The sequence below is a fragment of the Rhinoraja longicauda genome, chromosome 12 (genome assembly GCF_053455715.1).
Source record: "Rhinoraja longicauda isolate Sanriku21f chromosome 12, sRhiLon1.1, whole genome shotgun sequence".
Classification (NCBI taxonomy): Eukaryota; Metazoa; Chordata; class Chondrichthyes; order Rajiformes; family Arhynchobatidae; genus Rhinoraja; species Rhinoraja longicauda.
The window spans coordinates 5378296-5401314 of NC_135964.1; the positions used below are offsets into that span (position 1 = coordinate 5378296).

Sequence of the window (23019 nt, forward strand, 5' to 3'; positions counted from 1 at the left end):
AATATAGCTACTTTTGCAGCCACTGCATAGTGCCTCTGCTCTTGTCTATTCACACCCTAAAAATGGGACTGTAGGAGAGAGGCCAGTGCTTTATTGTTTTGCCATGAATGAGTTACAACAATATTGCATCGGGGTTTGACTTTTTACCCATACAGCTAATTTGTTATGATGATGCCATCAATCTCATCCTTATTCTAAAATTAAAAAAATTTAAATCTGTATTAGAATCAAATAAATAATTTGCAATCTGGATAGCACTTTGTACATTTTGAAGATTGTTCCATGTGCAGTAACTTGTTTAGAAATATTTGCATTTTTGGAGGCATTTTCAAAAGCCAGTATGCACATAATTGAATCCTGCAGATAGTGTGACGAGGACTATGTAAACAAGTATCCTAGGTTTTGAATTTTGGTAATGTTTAAAGTGAACAAGTTTGTAATATGTCATCCTTATCACTTCCCTGTTTTTTGCTTGTAATTAAATGAAATTTTGTTATAAATAGTACTAATAATTAATAAATAGAATTGATTGAGTTTTCAGAGTAAAGTTCCAGTCTTGGTTAAACTACATAAGTTATTCTTTTTGAGATAGAATCCTTGGTTCTATAAATTGCCATCCATTTTGCAGCAGAAATATTGTTTGAAATCTTTTCTGTGAATGATGTGTGTTATCTCAATTCATTCCATTTTGATTTTTGTCTTCTAGATTCAATGACTAGCAGTACAATCTATACGCTGGACAGTGTGATAATTAGACGGAGAGACTTGCAATAGAGATTTCACAATATTCCTTGATCACTAGTTGATACATCGCTCATCTGTGATCCATTACCTCCACTGATCTACAATTTTATTACAATGGCATGCATTTCGACAACTAGCGGTTTTCTTTCAGGATTCAAGCTTTTGCTAATTATTATTAGTTTTGATTCTATTGTAATTTGGATGATACTGAGTTATGTGGAAGTCAACCATCAATCTGTGATGCAAAATTTTTGGAAGATGACAAGACTGGATGATGAAAGGATGACATCAGGGGTAACTCCAACAATAACTCCGTCTCCAAATTATCTGCCATTTTGCCCACTTTTAACACCACACTTGCGTAAGTATAGGGATTTTTTTAAATCTACGAGAAGGGAGGAAGAACTTGCAGAATAATTTGGTTTGGAAACAGACAAGTTTATGTAATTTAGTTGGTGAGGATATAGTGAGATATTTCATATTGGTGCAGGCTGAAATAGAATGGTCATGTAAAGAATCATAGTATTAATTCATGAAGTATTGTATTTGTTTAACCAGCAATGACTTATAATTGGGCAGACTTGACCATACTGGCATTATTAAAAAAGAAGGAAAAATAATCTGCATTGTTCATTAAAACTGGGGGATGGGGAGTGCAAGGTGCTGTTTTGAAAATCCTTTTCAACCATTGCAATTCCTCTGAGTTCTGCTGTTATAGTTTGGGGAAACTCTGCAGCCAATTTGAATATGTAGAATATTTTTTCGACAGTTTGAAATAACCAGAACATCATGTCGACTATTGCTGTTTACGGAAAAAAATCAATTCCAGTGAATGTTTGAGGGATAAATATTGAATGGATTTGGATTTCTCTGCTTATTTTCAATAAAGTTCACCTTTGTGCCTTTTGGAGTGAATTGTAAGCCTGTGAATTGAATTGAAAGAGCATACACCAAGTGCATGGTGATCATCAATCACTCGTTTACACTAGTTCTATGTTATCGTACATTTGCATCCACTCCCTAAACATTTGTTCTTAATAAATAATTGGATAAACATTTTTTTAAATTTAATTCTTTTAGGTGGTTTAACCAAGTTAATATTTGACGGACAACTCACCTTAGAACAAGCTCAGAAGAACAACCCTAAAGTACGGAATGGGATGTTTGCCCCTCAAGAGTGCCATTCGCTTCAACGTGTGGCCATACTGATTCCGTTTCGGAATCGGGAAAAACATCTCCTGTATTTACTGGAGCATTTGCACCCATTTCTGCAACGGCAACTTGTAGATTATGGGATTTTCATCATTAATCAGGTACTTAATAATTAAAGAGTCCTGAGAAGGCTGTAGTTTGACCCTCTCAAATTTACACATCAATTTAACCATAGCATTATATAATTGTAATTCAGTCTTGATGGACATTTAGTTTTATTAAGTTTGGTGATAAATTTAAGGCCTGAAAGGTTTTTCTTGCTAAATGAATATCTATAAATTGAGTTTCTTAAATGAGGAAAGGCTTTCCTTTTGTCCTGGAGGTGTTGACTTTTGTTTGGAAATGGGATGAAACGTTTTTGTCCTTTGATTTCTGTGCCTACTGTTGTGCTTATCAATTCTTTTCTTAACTCTTAATCTTCCTTTGCTTCCTCCCATCCCGCTTCATTCCACGTGTTTCCTTATTTTCCCACGGTTACGTTCACATTTATGGGTTCATTACACTATTGATGTGAAAATACACCTACAATTTTGCATTATGTTTGTACTGGTAAAATCTCAACAGATTTTAAATAATCATCATACGAATCTCTAAATTTTAAAAAAAAATTGACATTGGCTTGGTTTTTATAGCTAGTAAGATGCTTGTTGCTAGCTCACTTGGTAGGAATATGGGAAGCTGTATATTATGTATATGTTTTTGCAGGGAGCCTAGTATAAATGAGGCATGCTGATTGCCTTTTGCTCCATTAGGCTGGTAATGGTGTGTTTAATCGAGCAAAGCTATTGAACGTGGGTTTCCTGGAAGCAATGAAGGAACGCGAATGGGATTGTTTCATTTTTCATGATGTTGATCTTGTACCGGAGAATGACTACAACGTGTACCTCTGTGACCGTGAGCCAAAGCACTTTATTGTGGGTCGGAATTCTACGGGATATAGGTAGGTGGAAATGACAGAATCTCACTTTTACACCAGATGTTATTTGAATGTGTCTAAATGGAAAATTGTATATGCAACTAATGAAAGATCTCAATTTGATTCAGCGTGCTGATTTGATGAAATGCAGTAAAAGGCCAAGGTCCAATTTTTGCAAAATGGCATGAGCATTATATCAGTGATTTAAAAAAAAATTGAACCCCATTGTGAAGTTAGTCAGAGAGAGGGAGATTACGTGGAAGCAGGCCCTTTGGTCCACTGAGTATCAGTCAACAGTACTCTTAAACCCATTTTGTTCAATATTCTCACCAACGTCCCTAAATTCTGCAGCTCACCTAAATACTAGGGACAATTTACAGTGGCTAATTAAACTATCAACCCACAAATCTTTAGAAGATAGGATGAAACCAAGCACCTGGAGAAAACCCCATGTAGTCATATGGAGAACTTGCAAACTCCACACGAACTGCATGCAAGGTCACTGGCACTATGAGACAGCAGCAGTCCTAACTTCATCATTGTGCTGCCTTAGTTGGAAATAGGCAGGTGACTTCAACTAAATGTTGTCCATAAAGTGAATTATTAGAGAACTCAAAGTAACAGTGTATATAAACCAATGAAAAATGGACAATTTGCAGATCTGCTATTCATGCAACGTGACCTGGGTGTCATGGTGCACCAGTCATTGAAAGCAAGCATGCAGGTGCAGCAGGCAGTGAAGAAAGCGAATGGTATGTTGGCATTCATAGCAAGAGGATTTGAGTTTAGGAGCAGGGAGGTTCTGCTGCAGTTGTACAGGGCCTTGGTGAGACCGCACCTGGAGTATTGTGTGCAGTTTTGGTCTCCTAACCTGAGGAAAGACGTTCTTGCCTTAGAGGGAGTACAGAGAAGGTTCACCAGATTGATCCCTGGGATGGCGGGACTTACATATGAGGAAAGACTAGATAGACTGGGCTTGTACTCGCTGGAATTTAGAAGACTGAGGGGGGATCTTATAGAAACATATAAAATTCTTAAGGGGTTGGAGAGGCTAGATGCGGGAAGATTGTTCCCGATGTTGGGGGAGTCCAGAACCAGGGGTCACAGCTTAAGGATAAGGGGGAAGTCTTTTAGGACCGAGATGAGAAAACATTTCTTCACACAGAGAGTGGTGAGTCTGTGGAATTCTCTGCCACAGAAGGTAGTTGAGGCCAGTTCATTGGCTATATTTAAGAGGGAGTTAGATGTGGCCCTTTTTGCTAAAGGGATCAGGGGGTATGGAGAGAAGGCAGGTGCAGGCTACTGAGCTGAATGATCAGCCATGATCATATTGAATGGCGGTGCAGGCTCGAAGGGCCGAATGGCCTACTCCTGCACCTATTTTCTATGTTTCTATGTTTCTATATCTATATAGCAGACAAAAAGGAGACTGATAAATTTGTGGTGACTGATGGTTGGTAATATGTTACACTCATGTAGTGGACATTGGGTAGTACCAGTCTTAGAATATCATTGCATGCTAAGGCACTGGATTTAAGAGGAAACAATTATGACTTTGAGTTGTACATTCTGCAAGCTGGGTATGTATCTATTACTTCTGAAGGATGCTAATCATTTGTCTGCTGCTGCTCCACTTCTGTTTTCTCCCAATCCAAGAAAATAGCAGTAACGGCACCTGCAATGAGGGCAAAGTCCCTGCAGGAACCTTTACTAAATTTTCTTAAGACAGAAGGAGTCTGTCCAGTTGGGTTCATTAACTATCCATTGCCTTAATTGCTGCTTACAACTTTTAACTTCACTTTTAGATATACTGTCATGTGAGGTTCCCACCATTTTTAAGTGAATTGTAGTGTCGGTATCACACCCCGTAGCTTTTGAAATTTAAATTGTTTAGCAGTCCCTCGGGATTGAGGCAATCCATGGAAAATAAACCAGATGAATTTAAAGCTAGATTGACTTGCCTCAAAGAAATGAGAGACTGCTGTGTACTCTGTTTCACAGAAATATGGCTCACACCTGACATACCTGACTCTGCCCTTCAGCCCGAGGACTTCCCCCTTCATTGGATGGACCGTACAGCGTCTTTGGGCAAGATTAGAGGTGGTGGTGTCTGCTTTCTAAATAATACCTTGTGGTGCTCAGACGTGGTAGTCCTGGCGAGTTCTTGCTCCCCGGACCTGGAATATCTAACTGTGAAGTATCGTCCCTACTACCTGCCAAGGGAATTCACCTCCGCTATCTTGACAGCAGTTTACAAGGCTCTCCCTTGTCCATTTTACTTGTCACTTCCTCAAAAAATTCCAGAAGATTAATCAAGCATGATTTCCCCTTCGTAAATCCATGCTGACTTGTTACTGCGATCCAAATGCACCACTATTACATCTTTAATAATCGACTCCAGCATCTTCCCTACCACCAATGACAGGCTAACTGGTCTATAATTCCCTGCTTTCTCTCTCCCTCCTTTCTTAAAAAGTGGGATAACATTAGCTACCCTCCAATCCACAGGAACTGATCCTGACTCTATTGAACATTGGAAAATGATCACCAATGCGTCCACGATTTCTAGAGCCACCTCCTTGAGTACCCTGGGATGCAGACCATCAGGCCCTGGGGATTTATCAGCCTTCAGTCCCATCAGTCTACCCAATACCATTTCCTGCCTAATGTGAATTTCCTTAGTTCTTCCATCACCCTAGGTCCTTTGTCCCCCAGTACATCTGGGAGATTGTTTGTGCCTTCCTTAGTGAAGACAGAACCAAAGTACCTGTTCAACTCGTCTGCCATTTCCTTGTTCCCCCATAATAAATTCACCTGTTTCTGTCTTCAAGACACCCATATTTGTCTTAACTATTTTTTTCCTTTCCACATACCTAAAGAAGCTTTTACAATCCTCCTTTATATTCTTGGCCAGCTTACCTTCGTACTTCATCTGTTCTCCCCGTATTACCTTTTTAGTTACCTTCTATTGATCTTTAATAGTTTCCCAATCCTTTGGCTTCCCGCTCATCATTGCTATGTTGTACGTCTTCTCTTTTATTTTTATACTATCCTTGTCAGTGACGGTCGCCTTTTACTCCCCTTAGAATCTTCCTTCCTCTTTGGAATGAAATGATCCTACATCTTCTGGATTATTCCCAGAAATACCTGCCATTGCCGTTCCACCGTCATTCCTGCTAGAGTCCCTTTTCAGTCAACTTTGGCCAGTTCCTCCCTCATGCCTCCACAGTCCCCTTTGTTCAACTGTAATACTGACACTTCCGATTTTACCTTCTCCCTCTCAAAGTGCAGATTAAAACATATCATATTATGATCACTACCTCCTAATGGTTCCCTTATCAAATCATGTTCATTACAAAACACTCAATCCAGAATTGCCTTCTTCCTGGTAGGCTCCATTGCTCTAAGTATCCATCTCAGAGGCACTCTACAAACTCCCTTTCTTGGGGCCCAGAACCAACCTGATTTTCGCTGTCTACCTGTATGTTGAAATCTCCTATAACCACAGTAGCATTACCTTTGTTACACGCCAATTTTAACTCCTGATGCAACTTGCACCCTATCTCCAGGCCTCTGTTTGGGGGCCTGTAGAAAACTCCCATTAGGGTCTTTTAACCCTTAAAATTTCTCAGTTCTATCCACAATGACTCTACATTCTGATTCTATGTCACCCCTCGCAAGGGACTGAATTATATTCCTTACCAACAGAGCTACCCCACCCCCTCTGCCCACCTGTCTGTCTTTTCGATAGGATGTTACCCCCTGAATATTCAGTTCACAGCTCTGATCCTCTTGCAGCCATGTTTTTGTAATTCGCACAACATCATACATACCAATCTCTAACTGAGCCTCAAGCTAATCCATTTTACTTTTTGTACTTCGCATTCATATGTAACACTTTTAATTCGGTATTCACCTCTTTTCACACTGATTCCTATTTCATCCTGACCGTACTCTCATATCCCTTCTTGAACTGTCCGTCCCATTAATTCAGGTGTCTTTCGTAACTTTTCCTGTACTCTCTTCCCCTTTAACTCCATCCTTACACTCCCAATTTGTCAATCCCCCCCCCCCCCCCGGCTCTTTAGTTTAAACCCACACGTGTAGCACTAGCAAACCCACCTGCCAGAATGTTGCTCCCCCTCCAGTCAAGGTGTAACCTGTCCCTTTTGTACAGGTCACCTCTACCCCAGAAGAGATCCCAATGGTCATTAAATCTAAATTCCTGCTCTCTGCACCAGCCCCTCAGCCACATATTCAGATCCCCTATCTCCCTGTTCCTGCCCTCACCAGCACGAGTTACCGGAAGCAATCCAGAAATAACCACCCTAGAAGTCCTGCTTTTCAGCCTTCTTCCGATCTATCTAAACTCACGCTGCAGAACCTCCTTCCTCTTTTCCCGATGTCTTTTGTGCCTACATGCACAACCATTTCCGGCTGCTCACCTTCCCTCTTGAGGATGTTGTGAAGTCGGACTAAGACATCTTGGACCCTGGCACCAGGGAGGCAACATACCATCCTCGAGTCTCGCCTGCTAGCAGTAAATTCCTAGGTGTAAATATCACCAACGACTTCTTCTGGACCACCCATAATGAAGCAACGACCAAGAAAGCACGCCAACACCTCTACTTCCTAAGAAGGCTTAGGAAGTTCGGCATGTCCCCAACAACACTCACCAACTCCGACAGATGCATCATAGAAAGCATTTTATCAGGATGCATCACAGTTTGGTTTGGGAACAGCTCCATCCAACATAGCAAGAAATTGCAGCTAATTGTCGATGCAGCCCAGACCATCACACAAACCAACCTCCCTTCCATTGACTCCATTTATACCTCGCGGTGCTTCGGCATTGCCAGCAGCATAATCAAGACCAGATCACACCCTGGCCACCCTCTTCCCTCTCTCATCGGGCAAAATGGTGAAAATAGATGTGTGAAAATGCAAACCTCCAGATTTGGAGACAGTTACCTCCCAGCTTTTACCAGGTAACTGAACCATCCTACTGCTACCAGAGAGCAGTCCTGAACTGCTGTCTACCTCATCGGAGACCCTCTGTCTATCTTTGATCGGACTTTACTTGCTTTACCTTGCACTAAACTTTATTCCCTTATCATATATCGGTATACTGTGTATGGGTTCGATTGTAATCATGTATTGACTTTCCACTTGCTTGTTAACACACAACAAAAGTTTATCACTGGACATTGGTACTCTTGACAATTAACTCTCGCTTGCTTGTGTGTCAGACGACGTTCTGCCATCGCTTTGCCACAGCCAGTGCCACATCTGTGCCTCTGCGGAGATCGTCCGCAGCGCATGTCAGTAAGTGGGCCATTGTCTGTACCTCTCCCCAGTTGCATTTGTCAGAGTCCGAGAAGCCCCACTTCTTCAGGTTGAGTCCGCAGAATCCCACTCCTGTGCGGAGGTGGTTTAGGGCTTTCCAGTTAGTATAAGGCATGTAGAGAATTATTCGGCCAAAGATTTAGCAATGGCTGCCTCTTATTCCAACAGTGCAACTAAGTGTATTTTTGATTATTTGTCAGTAGAGGTCCTAAACTTACTTTTCAATTCACTGCAATTAATATGTCCAGTTTCCATAAGCTAACACATTTAGTCAATGATAAATAGTATTATTTCCCTGAAGAAATACCATGGTACTGATAATTTTTATTTGGGTTGTGCTCCTTGAATACTGTGTAAGCATCTTGTGGTTGTGATAAATTTAATTAGATCTGTCTACATGCTATCATTATTGCACTTCCAATATTTTATCATTAAGTTATTAATTTGGTGATGAAACTTTTGTGGTTTATGGCTGCATAGTAATTGAATCAATTGCTAATTTATTTTTCAGCCATTTAATTTGGGGAAAGTTTTCATGTTTGCTTTGATCTTCATGGAAGCAAGAAATTATTGTAAGGTATCAAGCAATGTCGGGTGGGGTTAAAGCAGAAATTATATTTTCTCTTATGTAGTCAGTGCGTATATTTTAATTATTCATTGGGCGTAAAGTAAAATTCACATTTTTTTTCATTTCCACCTTTCTTTCCCCTCCCCCACTCCCATTCATGCAAATTCCCAAATAACTAGGTTACCCTACAAAGCATTATTTGGTGGAGTAACAGCATTGTCCGGGGAGCAGTTCTTAAAAGTCAATGGGTTTTCAAACCGTTACTGGGGCTGGGGAGGAGAGGACGATGATCTTTTTATAAGGTAGGTTGCTGTATTTATAAACGTGGAGATAAGAGATATTTGGATAATTCCCTACTTCGGATCCTTGTCCAGAAGAGATATTTGGATAATTGCCTACTTCGGATCATTGTCCATTTTGATTGTTTTGCTAACATGCGTGAATATGTGTAAAGTCAAAATCAGATTCCTAGATAGTTTGTTAACTGCTGTCTATTTTTAATTTAAAAATAGGCAGAGGTTTATTTTAATGGCTTATCCTAAGTGGCGTTAATTGAACTTTCCTGTCTGAAGCATTGCCCATTTGTTGAGATTTTCTATGCCAACTAGAACATTGAGCTTTTTTTCCTCAACGAAATGTATGCTAATGCTATTAATTACCAAATCCAAACAACCTTACACATCACCCTTCACGTTATTGTATCATTTAATTTCATACATTTAAATTCATGAACTGAACAACAAATTAAAACCAATTTGCGTAACTTCTACAAAGATTTCCCCACTCCCCCTGGTCCTCTTCTTTCTCTCCAAACCACCCTCCTCCTCCACCTACACTCCTTCATGTCAAGTCAAGTCAATTTTATTTGTATAGCACATTTAAAAACAACCCACGTTGACCAAAGTGCTGTACATCTGTTTAGGTACTAAGGAAAAAATGAAACATACAGTAGCACACAAACATATCAGCACATGTGGCTTCACAATTCGTGATTTTCCACAATTTGCAAGTCTATCATTTGGCTCACACGTGTTTTTTCATCTTGGGCAGTCTGTTGGACAAAGGCCAATCTCCAACACCCCCCACCCCGCGACACAAAAAATGTGGCACGTAGGCTAGGTGAGGCAACTGATCTCCACATTCTGGGACTTCCGCGATCGGATTTGCCCCCCGGATGGCCAGGGGAGTGGCACTCAGTCCTGGCTGGAGTTGGCAGATCCGTTCCTATAGCCGACTCCCAGAGCCGATCGGTGGGTTGAATATGCTCCCTGCTGCCGAGGATCTGGAACCCAGCCTGGCCAGATATGTTGCCAACGTCTTGGCTGCCTAGGTGGGCCATTGTTTTCCTCTCTGAGGCCGTGACCGCTTTGGTTCTAGCAATAGGGATAATCCAGAAAGGCTCTGTAACTAAGGATGCTGGAAAATTGGTGGTGGACCTGTTTATCATATTGTAAATTATGAAAATTAGCAAGAACTATAAGGGGTAAGAGCAACAACAGTGCAAAAAGAATCATAAAATTAACTGGTGGTCCCTTGAAATTGAGGCAGGTGAAATTATTATAGTCATACAACAGGGAAAGAGGCCCTTTGGCCCAGCTTGTCCATGCTGACCAAAATGCCCATCTATGCTATTCCTATTTGCCCATATTTGACCCATATCACTAAATTCTTCCATTTCATGTACCTATCCAAATGTCTTTTTAAGTGTTATTGTATGTGATTCAACCACCTTCCTCTGGCAGCTTTGTTAAATATACCGACCAACTCTGTGTGGAAAAAGTTCCCCCTCGGGTTCCTTTTAAATCTTTCCTCCTCTTACCATAAACCTCTGCCCTCTAGTTCTTGATTCGGAGAGGAGAGGAAAATTCAGCATTCACCCTTATATTTGCCCCTCGGTATTATACACCTGTTTCAGATGATCATCCTTCAGGCTCCTACTTTCCAAAGAATAAAGTCCCGGCGTACCCACCTTTTCACAAAAACACAGTCCTTCAAGTCCTGGCAACATAATTGCAAATCTACTCTGCATTCTTTCCAGCTTTATAGCACCGATAACCGTCACCATCCGATGATGGCACTCACCCTTATATTCAGAGAATTATGTTCTTGGACTTTACTCTAATGGTTAATGAAGATTTGGCAGACACATGTAGTGACAGTTTCTTATGTCCTCCCTATAGAGAACATTGATATAGGTAGAGATAATAGAGGATAACAAAGAGTTTAATAATAATAAAGTCTGTCTTTGAGGTTGTTAGTCATTAACGGGAATGTGCATTAGCAAAATATATTAAGGGGACTAATATCAGATGGAAACCTTGCACCCTAGGTAACCCCAATCCACATTTGGAGACACGTATTTGGGAAGAACATTTTAGCTTGGATGGAGAATTGATTATAGGAAGGAAAACAGTAGAACATAAAACAGTAGTGTAGGAAGAAACTGCAGATGCTGGTTTAAACTGAAGATAGACACAAAAAGCTGGAGTAACTCAGCGGGACAGGCAGCATCTCTGGAGAGAAAGAATGAGTGACGTTTGGGGTCAAGACCCTATAGGCTCTTCAGCCCACAATGTCTCTGCCAAACATAAAGGCAAGATCAATTCTCATCTTCCTGCATATAATCCATGTCCCTCCAAACATTGAGCCTATCCAAAAATCTCTTTCATGTCATTACCACTAACCTGCATGTTCCAGCCACTCGCTGCCCTCTGTGTGTAACATCTCCTTTAAACTTAGCCCATCTAACCTTAAAGTTATGTCCTATTAGTATTTGATATTTCCATCCTGCGGAGCGTGGTTCTGACTGTCGACCCTGTATATGCCTCTCATAATTTTACATGCTTCTATCAGGTGTCCCTTTGGCATTCCAAACATAGTCTGTACAACCTCTCCTTGTGGCTAATACCCTCCGGTCCAGGCATCATTCTGGTAAACCACCTCTGCAGCATTTTCAAAGCCTCCACTTCCTTCCTACAAAGTGGCCACCAGAACTGCATGCAATACTCCAAATGCGGCCGAAACAAAGTCCTATAAAACTGCATCCTGACTTCCTGCCTTTTATACTGAAAGCCTCGAACAATGAAGGCAAACCTACCATAGCCGTCCTTTGTCACTATCTGCATGTGTTGCCACTTTCAGGGAGTTATGGACTTGGACCCCAAGATCACTCTGTACATGAATGTTGTTAAGGGTCTTTCAATAATGGTATTTTATTCCCCTTGCATTCGACCTCTGCAAGTGCAACACCTCACACTTGAAACTCCTGCCATTTATCTGCCCACTTCTATAGCTGATTTACATCCTGCTGTATCCTTTGACAACCTTCCTCACAGTCTGCTATCCCAGCTATCTTGGTGTCATCTGCAAATTTACAAACAATTCATCACAGTTTACATGTATATCACACAAATAGCAACGGTTCCTGCACCGATCCCTGTGAACTCCACTGGTTACAGATTTCTGGCCTGAATATTGTCCTTCCACCACAACCCTGTCTTCTCAGTAAACAAGTTCTGAATCCTTGTGACCAAGTCTCTGTTAATCCTGCTCATCTTAATCTTCTGGTTTTACTAAAAACCATGTAAGCCCTCATCAATCATCTTCGTTAGCTCCAAAAAAAACTTGATCAAGTTAGTATGCCATGACCTACCATGTACAAAGCTATGCTGACTGTCCCTAATCAATCCATTCCCTTCAAAATGAGGGGAAATCCCATCCAACAGCTTCTCTAACACTGATATGAAGCTCATCAGCCTACAATTTCTTGGAATTTCTTTAATTCACTAACTGAGGTATTTATTCACAAAATGCTGGACTATCTCAGCAGGTCAGGCAGCATCTCAGGAGCGAAGGAATGGGCGACGTTTCGGGTCGAGACCCTTCTTCAGACTGATGTCAGGGGGCGGAACAAAGGAAGGATATAGGAGACAGAAAGACAGTGGGAGATCTGGGAAGGGGGAGGGTAAGAGAGGGACAGAGGAACTATCTAAAGTTGGAGAAGTCAATGTTCATACCGCTGGGCTGCAAGCTGTCCAAGCGAAATGTGAGGTGCCGTTCCTCCAATTTCCGGTGGGCCACACTATGGCACAGGAGGAGGCCCATGACAGAAAGGTCAGACTGGGAGTGGGAGGGGGAGTTGAAGTGCTCAGCCACCGGGAGATCAGATTGGTTAATGCGGATTGAGCGCAGGTGTTGAGCGAAGCGATCGCAGAGCCTGTGTTTGGTTTCGCCGATGTAAATAAGTTGACATCTAGAACAGCGGATACAATAGATGCGGTTGGAGGAGGTGCAGGTGAACCTCTGTCTCGCCTGGAAAGACTGGTTGGTCCTTGGATGGAGTTGAGGGGGGAGGTAAAGGGACAGGTGTTGCATCTCGTGCGGTTGCAGGTGAACGTGCCCTGGGATGGGGTGGTTTGGGTAGGAAGGGACGAGTGGACCAGGGAGTTACGGAGGGAACGGTCTCTGCGGAACGCAGAAAGGGGAGGGGATGGGAAGATATGGCCAGTGGTGGGGTCCCGTTGTAGGTGACGGAAATGTTGGCGGATGATTTGTTGGATACGCTGGCTGGTGGGGTGGAAGGTGAAAACGAGGGGGATTCTGTCCTTGTAACGAATGGGGGGGTGGGGGAGCAAGAGCGGAGCTGCGGGATGTAGAAGAGACCCTAGTAAGAGCCTCATCTATAATGGAAGAGGGGAAGCCCCGTTTCCTGAAGAATTAGGACATATCTGAAGCCCTAGTGTGGAACACCTCATCCCGGGCACAGATGCGGCGTAGACGGAGGAATTGGGAGTAGGGGATAGACTTTTTGCAGGAGACAGGGTGGGAAGAAGTGTAGTCCAGATAGCTGTGCGAGTCAGTGGGTTTATAGTAGATGTCAGTCACGAGTCTGTCTCCTGTGATGGAGATGGTGAGGTCCAGAAACGGGAGGGAGTTGTTGGAGATTGTCCAGGTATCCAGAAACGGGAGGGAGAAATTACAAAAGAACGACATTAGCTACTCTCCAGTCCTCTAGGACATTACCGTGGCTAGAGTGAATGCAAAGATCCTCTTCAACGCTCCTGCAATCTCCTCTTGCCTCTCTCAATAAACTGGGATGGAGCCCATCAGGTGCTGGGTATTTATCCACCTTGATGCTCTTAAAGAACCCCAACACCACTTCCTCCTTAATCTCAAATTGCCCTTGCATATTAGTATTCTCCACACAGATTTCACGGTCCTCCATTCTTCTTGGTGAAAGCAGATGAAAAGTACTTGTGTAGTATCTCGCCTACATCCTTCAACTCCAGGCACAAATTCCTTCCTTTATCCTTGTAGTCCTAACTTCCCCCGGTTACTCTTTCTTTCTAATCTAGTTATAAAATGCCTTGGGATTTTCTTAAGATGATTCGCCAGTCATTTTGTTGCCCCTTTTGTCCCTTCTAATCATCGGCTTTTTGTTTTCTCCTTGGTTTATATTTTTCAAAGGCACTGTCTGATGTCATCATAAATCTTGCATTTGCTTCCAGTTTATTTTTGACCAAATCTACAACCTCTTTAGTCATTCAGAGTTTCCTTATTTTACCAAAATTAACTTTTACTGATTGCCAGCTTGTACTAGTTGGGTGTTGCAAGGATCTGTACTGGTCCTCCAGCTGCTCAGAACTTGTCAGAAAGCTCCCAGTCAGCACAGACTTTGACATGCATTAGAATATCAAACATTGAACAGTCTAGCACAGCAACAGGCATCTTCGTGCCGACCATGATGCAAAATTAAACTAACTCCATCTGCTTCCACATAGTCTGCCCCTTCTGTTCAATGCCTGTCCATCCTCTTAAATATTGTTCTTTTTATTTGCTTCCATCACCTCCACTGTCCGCGCATTCCAGGTACTTATCGGTCTTTTAAAAAAAAATTACTAGCCTGTAAACCCCCTTTTAAGCTTCCACCTCTCACCTTAAACTGATGCCCTCTGGTAATTGGCATTTGTACCCTCCCGAAAGCCTTCACGTCTTTCCTTTCGTGTGATGAACAGAATTGCATGTGGTACACCAAACGCTGCCTAAACAGTTTTTAAAGAATAAAGCTGCAATATGACTTGCTAACCTTTATACTGAATGGCTCAACTGATGAATACCAGCATGCCATATGCTGCCTTTGGCACCCTTGCCACGTGCTGACAACCTAGTACCCTCTGAATAACCTTGCTTGCTATCCACAAGTCCAACTGCAAAGTCACTAATCAGGCCACCTATAAATTTTATACATAGAGGCCCCAGCAATGTTCCTGGTTGAACACCATTGGCTAAAAATGTTGAGAAGCTAATTGACTTATTGGACTCCAGGTATATAATTCCTTTAAAGCGTGATAAAGATGACTTTGGCATGCTGGCCTTCATCAGTCAGGGAATTGAGTATGGACATTGTGTTACAATTGTTTAAGATGTTGGTGAATCTGCACTGGGAGTATTGTGCTATAGAGAGGTTGTGCAGACTAGGATTTTATCCCTTGAAGCTCAGGAGTCTGAATGGTGATCTTATGTTAGTGCACAAAATCATGAGAGGAATAAATAGTGAATGCAGTCTTTTTTCCTTGGGTAAGGAGATCACAAGCAAGAGGGCATAGATTTATGGGAGTTGGGGGGGAGGGGGGGATTTAACAGGAACTGGAGGGGAACGTTTTTCACACAGGATTGTGGTTATATGCAATGAGCTGCCAGATGGTGTAGTTGAGGCAGGTGAAATAACATTTAAAAGCCATTTGGAGAGATACATGGATAGAAAAGGTTTGGAAGGATAAGAAGCATCATGGACAAGTTGGGCTAAAGGGCCTGTTTCTGTCCTGTGGCACCAATAGTTATGTGCAAAGAGAGATTATATACCTGGATATAGTCCACACAGTAAGTAGTTGTTGCAGATATAACCATCAGTTTAAAAATGCGAAAAGTATGTTGAGATTAATTGCAAGGGTTTTGGATATCAAAGGTAAAGGGGATTTACTGAGATTTGCTAGGCTTTGGGATTCCACATTTTGAATGCTCTGCACCTTTCGTGTTTGCATTAAGAGCAAAGGTACAGATCTTGGGTTGCTGCAGCACACATTCACAGGATTGACTCAAAATCAGAAAGGTGTCCTTGTGGAAGCAATTTTTTTGGAGGCATGGAGTGGACTGGTAGTATTTCGAGTATTCCACCTTCAAAGTCCCAGAGAATTTACTCTGCTTTAAAACTTGAATGGAACAATTGCAAAAGTGTTAGGGCCACTAAAATGGGGGAAGTGGCTGGATATCCTTTGGCAAATTACTTGCTTCCTGTTTGACAATAGACAATAGGCGCAGGAGTAGGCCATTTGGTCATTCGAGCCAGCACCACCATTCAATGTGATCATGGCTGATCATTCTCAATCAGTACCCCGTTCCTGCCTTCTCCCCATACCCCCTGACTCCACTATCCTTAAGAACCCTATCTAGCTCTCTCTTGAATGCATTCAGAGAATTTTCCTCCACTGCCTTCTGAGGCAGAGAATTCCACAGATTTACAACTCTGAGTGAAAAGGTTTTTCCTTATCTCCGTTCTAAATGGCCTAGCCCTTATTCTTAAACTGTGGCCCCTGGTTCTGGACTCCCCCAACATTGTGAACTTGTTTCCTGCCTCTAATGTGTCCAACCCCTTAATAATCTTATATGTTTCGATAAGATCCCCTCTCATCCTTCTAAATTCCAGTGTATACAAGCCAAGTCGCTCCAGTCTTTCAACATACGACAGTCCTGCCATTCCGGGAATTAACCTAGTAAACCTTCGCTGCACGCCCTCAATAGCAAGAATATCTTTCCTCAAATTTGGAGACCAAAACTGCACACAGTACTCCAGGTGCGGTCTCACTAGGGCCCTGTACAACTGCAGAAGGACCTCTTTGCTCCTACACTCAACTCCTCTTGTTATGAAGGCCAACATTCCATTGGCTTTCTTCACTGCCTGCTGTACCTGCATGCTTCATTTCAGTGACTGATGCACTAGGACCTTGAAGGTTATTTATAAAGTGCATGTCAGGAGCATGGCTGAATATTGTCTGGATGAATACATTGATGAAATCAAGCACAGACAAGGCCACAGCTTTGCCGACCACTTATGGTCTGTCTGCAATGGCCATCTAGAGTTCCTGGTGAAGGAAATTGGCAACTTTGATTTTTTTAAATGGTTAATGTGTGTCACATTATAACTGCGGGAAATATAGCTGATTGTGGATGATCAGCCATGATCACATTGAATGGTGGTGCTGGCTTGAAGGGCCGAATGGCCTACTCCTGCACCTATTTAATAAATGAGAGAAATGTCTTTCAAATGTAATTATATTTGTTGTTCATGTGTGCTTTGGGCTCATAATTTATTTCATTCTTAGAACTCGGCTGCAAAAAATGAAAGTAGTGAGGCCCTCCCCTCAAGTTGCCAGATACACGATGTCTTTCCACACAAGGGACAAAGGAAATGAAGCCAATCCTCATAGGTGGGTTAGAATGTAGCTACTCATCTCCATTCTAGTTTGTTTATTTGTATTTATATTTTTTAGAAGTGAATTTATCATTCTAAATGTAAGTTGTACTTTGATCATTATGGCACAGTATCACCAACCAGACCCAAGTTAATTTATGTCCTACAGTTAATTTTACATTTATTTATTCTGTTGACTGAGCTCTTGAACATCTGATAATTTTTACAGGGGGAGGCTTCTAAGCCAAGTCTATAAAAGCTGGAAGAATGATGGATTGAACTCCTGCTCCTACAATGTGTTATCACAAGATCATAACCCTTTGTACATTAACATCACAGTGGACATTGGTGGTCCCAATCACAAGCCGGAAATTGCCAAACGGAGTGTCCCTAATCTTATTAGTGGCGTTTAGATTATTGGCTGTTCTTCAGCCACTGTACTGATTCTCCTTTTGAGCTGAATAATCGGACCTTTGAGTTGCTATACCTGCAATAACTCCTCTAAGTGACGTTTTGAAAGTTGCCAGCGAATCAACACAACTGAGGTGTATATAATGATTTTTTTTTAACTCAAAGCAGTGAATCTGCTGGAAAATATAGTTGGGCAAACACAGCAAAAAGAAATTACTCAAGTACTACATTCAATCATATTTAATCAGAGTTTAGTGAAGTTCTAGGTTGAAACCTTCACATTTCTACCGAATGGTAGAATGGGAGTACATACAGACTGGTGCTTCAAGATGGGGACTTGCCAGCACCACTTTGGTTAGAGATAGACAACAAATGCCTTGCCTGTAGCCCAAGTATGAATAATACACATTTTTGTTTTAATTTGTTAGGCACTTGCATGTGATGTAGTATAATATTTTGGATGTGATGTAGTATAATATTTTCCTTTTGAGAAGGCCTGTCAGCTCTTTGCTAAACAATTGGCAAATTTCCGTGTAACTTGAACTCTCCAACATCACCTCTTTCCAAAGCATCAGATCATGGGAAAGGCCTGCACACTAGTAAGTGGTCATATACCTCCGCTGTGAAGAAATCAAAACCACTTCCACTTGTGCATGCATATAAATCTGATTACATATTTAAGTGATACAAAATCGATCTACATGCAACTTTCAGAAAAATCTCTAATGGCCACTTTTTTGTTTTCTTTTTACATTCTGTTTATATATAATTCTGAACAAAATGTAGGTTAAAGTACACAACATTTGGCATAAGGACTTCTGCACCTCTAGTATGAGTGAGCACGTTGAGTTGTTTGGGTCAATCTTAAATTGGTAGGAAGCGGGTGAAACAAACAGAATGAATGTTATCAGCAAACATGGGACAGTAAATGCTGGAAAATGGAGCAAAACTAAAGTTGCTGGAGGAACTTGGCAGGTTCAGCAATATCTATGGAGACAAAGGGACGGTCAACACCTTGAGACGCTGCCTCAGTCCTGATGTAGGATCTTGACTTGAACAGTATTTATCTCCAAGCATATAATCAGGAGAGACGAGAGTTGATGAGAGATGTTATGAACTTATTGTCAACTGTTGTAGGGAAATCAAGCTATTGGTGCATGTGTAGAGGATGGGAAAATGATTTGAATTCAATGCAACAGCAATGGGTGTAACAAAGTACTAAAGTACACACTAAATGTAGCATCATTTTATTGAAGCACTTACAGCATAGGACCTGCAGTACTTTACAGCTCCGAGCTGCTACGTCTACCACCTGACATAGGCGAGTTCTTAATATTATAAAGCACGTACTAGGCGGGACTACTACTAACAAGCACTACGATTGGCTAGCATGCAATACCCCATCTACATCGCTTCTTGTAGAAGTAAAGGAACAATGGTAGCTTAAGCAATGAAAAAATAATGTTAAGAATATACGAGCCATATCTAACGGGTGGCCTACAAACCTGTCCGGCCCTCGTGCGGTAAGAGACCGCCTCACCTCTTTTCGTGGGAGAACAGACGGGAGAGGAAAGTGGGGACGCAACAGGCAACTTGACAGGACTATTGGGAGACGACATGGGCGTGCCAGGCTCCGACCGACGCGGGGAACCCACGGCAGGAACAACGGTTGGTGGTGGAGAAGCTGAATCAACTGGGAGCGAACACGAGATGCGGGGCGTCAGGACTCAGAGTCGCAGGACGCGGTTCCTTCACCGGAAGGATGTGTTGACGGTTGCGTCTGTAGATTACCCCGTCCACTTCGACCAGATATGAACGTGGCTCCTTGGAAGGGCCGTAAATGTGTCCCAGTCATGCATGGCCCTTGTCGGATTGCAGATGAACCACTTGTCCACGTGCAAGAGGTGTGAGTGGCTTACTGGACTTGTCGAAGAACCGCTTCTGTGTGTCCCGTTGAAGTTGTAGTTGCTTCTTCACCACGGGCGGGGACCGAACGTGCGGCTGGAGTAGCTGCTGAGAGACAGGCAGGCGAGACATTAGTCGCTGGGCTGGCGAGCATAGGACAGGATCCCGTGCACTGTTCCGTAGATTGAGTAAGTCCAGGTATACGTCGGATTTGGCACGGTAAGCTCGTTCCATGAGTTGTTTCGCACTCCGGACGGCGCGTTCGGCGAGCCCATTGGACTGCGGGAATTCGGGGCTGCTGGTAATGTGTTGGAAGTCCCATCATTTTGCAAAGTTCTTAAATGCTTGGCTGGTGAATTGCCTGACGTTGTCAGAGTGAATGCGTGCAGAGGAGCTATGTACGGAGAGGAGCCGTTGCAGCTTCGTTCTGCGCGGGGCCTCTGGATAGCGTGTCTGCTAGGTGCATGTCTTTACCTTGTAGACGATTTGGAAATCAAAGAGCTGCAGCTGCATTATCATCCGTTGCAATCGTGCTGGGGCAGCGTGAATCAGCTTGTTCAAAATAGTGACCAGTCTCAATGGTAACGGTCTTACCAAAGATGAAGTCCTTGAATTTGGTGCAGGCAAAAACCACTGCGAGCAGTTCCTTTTCGATCTGTGCATAGCGCTGCTCAGTGTCAGTCAGAGTACGGGATGCATACGAGACGGGCTTGAAGCCGCCATCAGTCGTGGTCTGCAGGCACGCAGCGCCTAGCCCGTACTGGGACACATCGCAGGTGATGGAAACCGGTAGCTCCAGATCAAAATATGAAAGTGTTGGTGCGCTAGCCAGCTGTAGCTTGAGGGTGTCAAAAGCCCTTTGGTGCTGCGGGTCTTTGTGCGTCAGTTCCCGCAGGGGGGCTGATAATTCGCTACTGTTGGGGATAAACTTCCCCAGGTAGTTAACCATGCCAAGGAATCGTTGTAAACTCGCAACATCAGTAGGAACCAGCAGTTCATTGATGGCTGTAGTTTTCAGTGGATCTGGTCGGAGACCGCTGCTGGTGAAAACATGTCCGACGTAAGTGACCTCAGGAAGGCGAAACCTGCACTTTAGTGGATTCAGTTTGAGATTAATGTCCCTGGCGCGGTCGAGTACTCTCTTCAGATTAGCATCGTGTTCAGCCGGGTCGCCACCGTAGACAAGAATATCATCAACGATGATGGCGCACGGGTACTCTGCAAACAACTGTTCCATAGTACGTTGGAAAACTTCGCTGGCGGAGTTGATGCTGAAGGGCAATTTGAAACGGCCAAAGGGTGTGGCGAAAGTAGTAAGGTTGGATGAGTCCGGGTCAAGTGGAATCTGCCAAAAAGAGCTTTTGGCATCCAGGAAGGAAAACACTGCTGTGTTACCAATCTGTGCAGCGACATCTTCTGTGGTTCGCTTAGGGTAGTGAGGGCGCTTGATAGCAGTATTAAGACCTCTGGGATTGATGCAGATGCGGATCTCCTGTTTGTTTTTCTTAGTTGCGACGACCATGGTGGAAACCCAATCAGACGGGTCAGTTCCTTTGGCAATAACACCCATTAAAACCATGCATTTGAGTTCGTTGTGTATTCTGTCACGCATGGCATGTGGAACCCGATGTGGCGCTCGGACCACAGGTGTGACGGTAGGATCAACAGTGATGCGATATTTGGCAGGCAGCGTGCCCAGTTCATCATCAAAAAGATATTTGTAGTGAGAAAATAGTTGTTGAGTAGGCTCATCAGTGAGGCATAGCTGTGGACCGCGCGTCCGAAAAACACCAGGCCTAGAATCAGACAGCGAGTAGCAGGCACGTTAGAGGTTCTGCAGTAGGAGAAGTCTGTAAGATTAACGTTATGTTGCTGACGTGGATTGAAGGGGACAGGAACAGCATGGGAAGCAGTAATCTCTGAAATACGGCAGGAGTGTATAGCCTGGTCTAGGGTCAACTCAGTGTTGCGAAGCAGCTCAGCTCTCAGTTTGCTATCAATCATGCCCCCTCCCAGCTTATCTCGAACAAGTTTGTCCCGCAAATCGACAGCGCGCAGCCATGTGCCTGAGGTCACTAATAAATTGTTCAATAGGTTCATCAGCCTGCTGCAAACGAGCATAGAACTTTGTTCTTTCAATTATATGGTTGGAAGGCACATCACAGAGAAGTTATCTGAATTTCTTGAGTAGAACCTCAGGTTCATCTATAGTCTCGGCAGGATCGAGAACCTGGCCGTTGTCACCCAAAACAGCTGGAGCAAAAACGAAGTTGTCAGCTCGATTCATAGCCTCAGGACCCGCAAGATTGAGCAAAACAGATGCACGCACATCAAGAGGGTCATTGCGATGAACGATGCGAGCATAATGATTGTAGTCACGCTGGAAAAGACGCCAACGTTCAGCAATCTCTAAATCAAAGATCAGAGGGTCCGGGCGACAACATGAATTAGCCATAATGGAGATAACAGAAGCACAAACTAAATAAAGAAAATAAAAACCGATAAACGCAGCGGAGTAGGTCCGAGTTGACTCTGACACCATGTAACAAAGTACTTAAGTGCATGCTAAGATACACCGCATCATTTTATTGAAGCACTTGCTGCATAGGACCTGCAGTACATTACAGCTCCGAGCTGCTACATCTAGCTCCTGACGTAGGCAAGTTCTTATCTCTGACGTACGCGATAAAGCACATACTAGGTGGGACTACTACTAACAAGCACTACTTTTGGCTAGCATGCAATAGCCCATCCACAATGGGAATGGAGCAGCTAATAAGAATGGTTAAAAATGTCTCCTTCCTTATCTCTAATTAAAATGAAATTGATAGCATCCAGCTCCCTGAAACTTGCATAAATAGTGTGAACTTTCTCCTATCACTACATGATTTTACGTTTAATGGCCATTAACTGGGAAAGGCCCTTTCCATTCCATTAATTTCAACACTGGGTTTAAGACTATCTTGCTTGCAGTTGAATTGAAGGTAATTTCGAGGCACTGGGGTTAGTTTTACTTGTGTCACTCAACATTAATACTGATCTTTTGATTGGCTGCCAGCCATTATTTGTCGGTATACTTCGTCCCATGAAGCTACAAAAATTAAGGGTTTTTTTGCTTTTATTGAAAGGAAATTTTTTATATTCATGCATATGTTACGTAATAACTTTTATCTGTTGGGGGTGATTATAAATCAAGTGTTTGAAGTGATTAAATGTTATTATGTGCACTGGAGAAGCTGCAGGAGATTTTGCTTTCTAATTATAAGGACGGGGTGATTTAGCTGATGGTAGAATTGTTGTAATTTTAATTTTGTAGCACACAAAGTGGAAGTGGCGGCGCCTAACGGCTGCGGCTCGCTAGCAGTCTGTTCGTCTTTTTTCCTTTTTTTTTGTTGTGTGTCGGTGTTGGGATGGGGTTTTTTTGGGGGGGTTTTTGTGTATGTGTGGGGG

At 42.8% G+C, this 23019-nt stretch overlaps 1 protein-coding gene across 1 annotated transcript; it reads left to right on the plus strand.

The window, feature by feature from the left end:
• Positions 1-858: 858 nt before the first annotated feature.
• Positions 859-17773, plus strand: LOC144598481 (beta-1,4-galactosyltransferase 4-like). Its single transcript, XM_078408625.1, has 6 exons — positions 859-1105; positions 1825-2057; positions 2709-2896; positions 8966-9088; positions 17165-17269; positions 17483-17773. Exons 1-6 carry the CDS (start codon positions 859-861, stop codon positions 17664-17666), a joined length of 1080 nt encoding a protein of 359 aa, XP_078264751.1. The 3' UTR covers positions 17667-17773.
• Positions 17774-23019: the final 5246 nt, after the last annotated feature.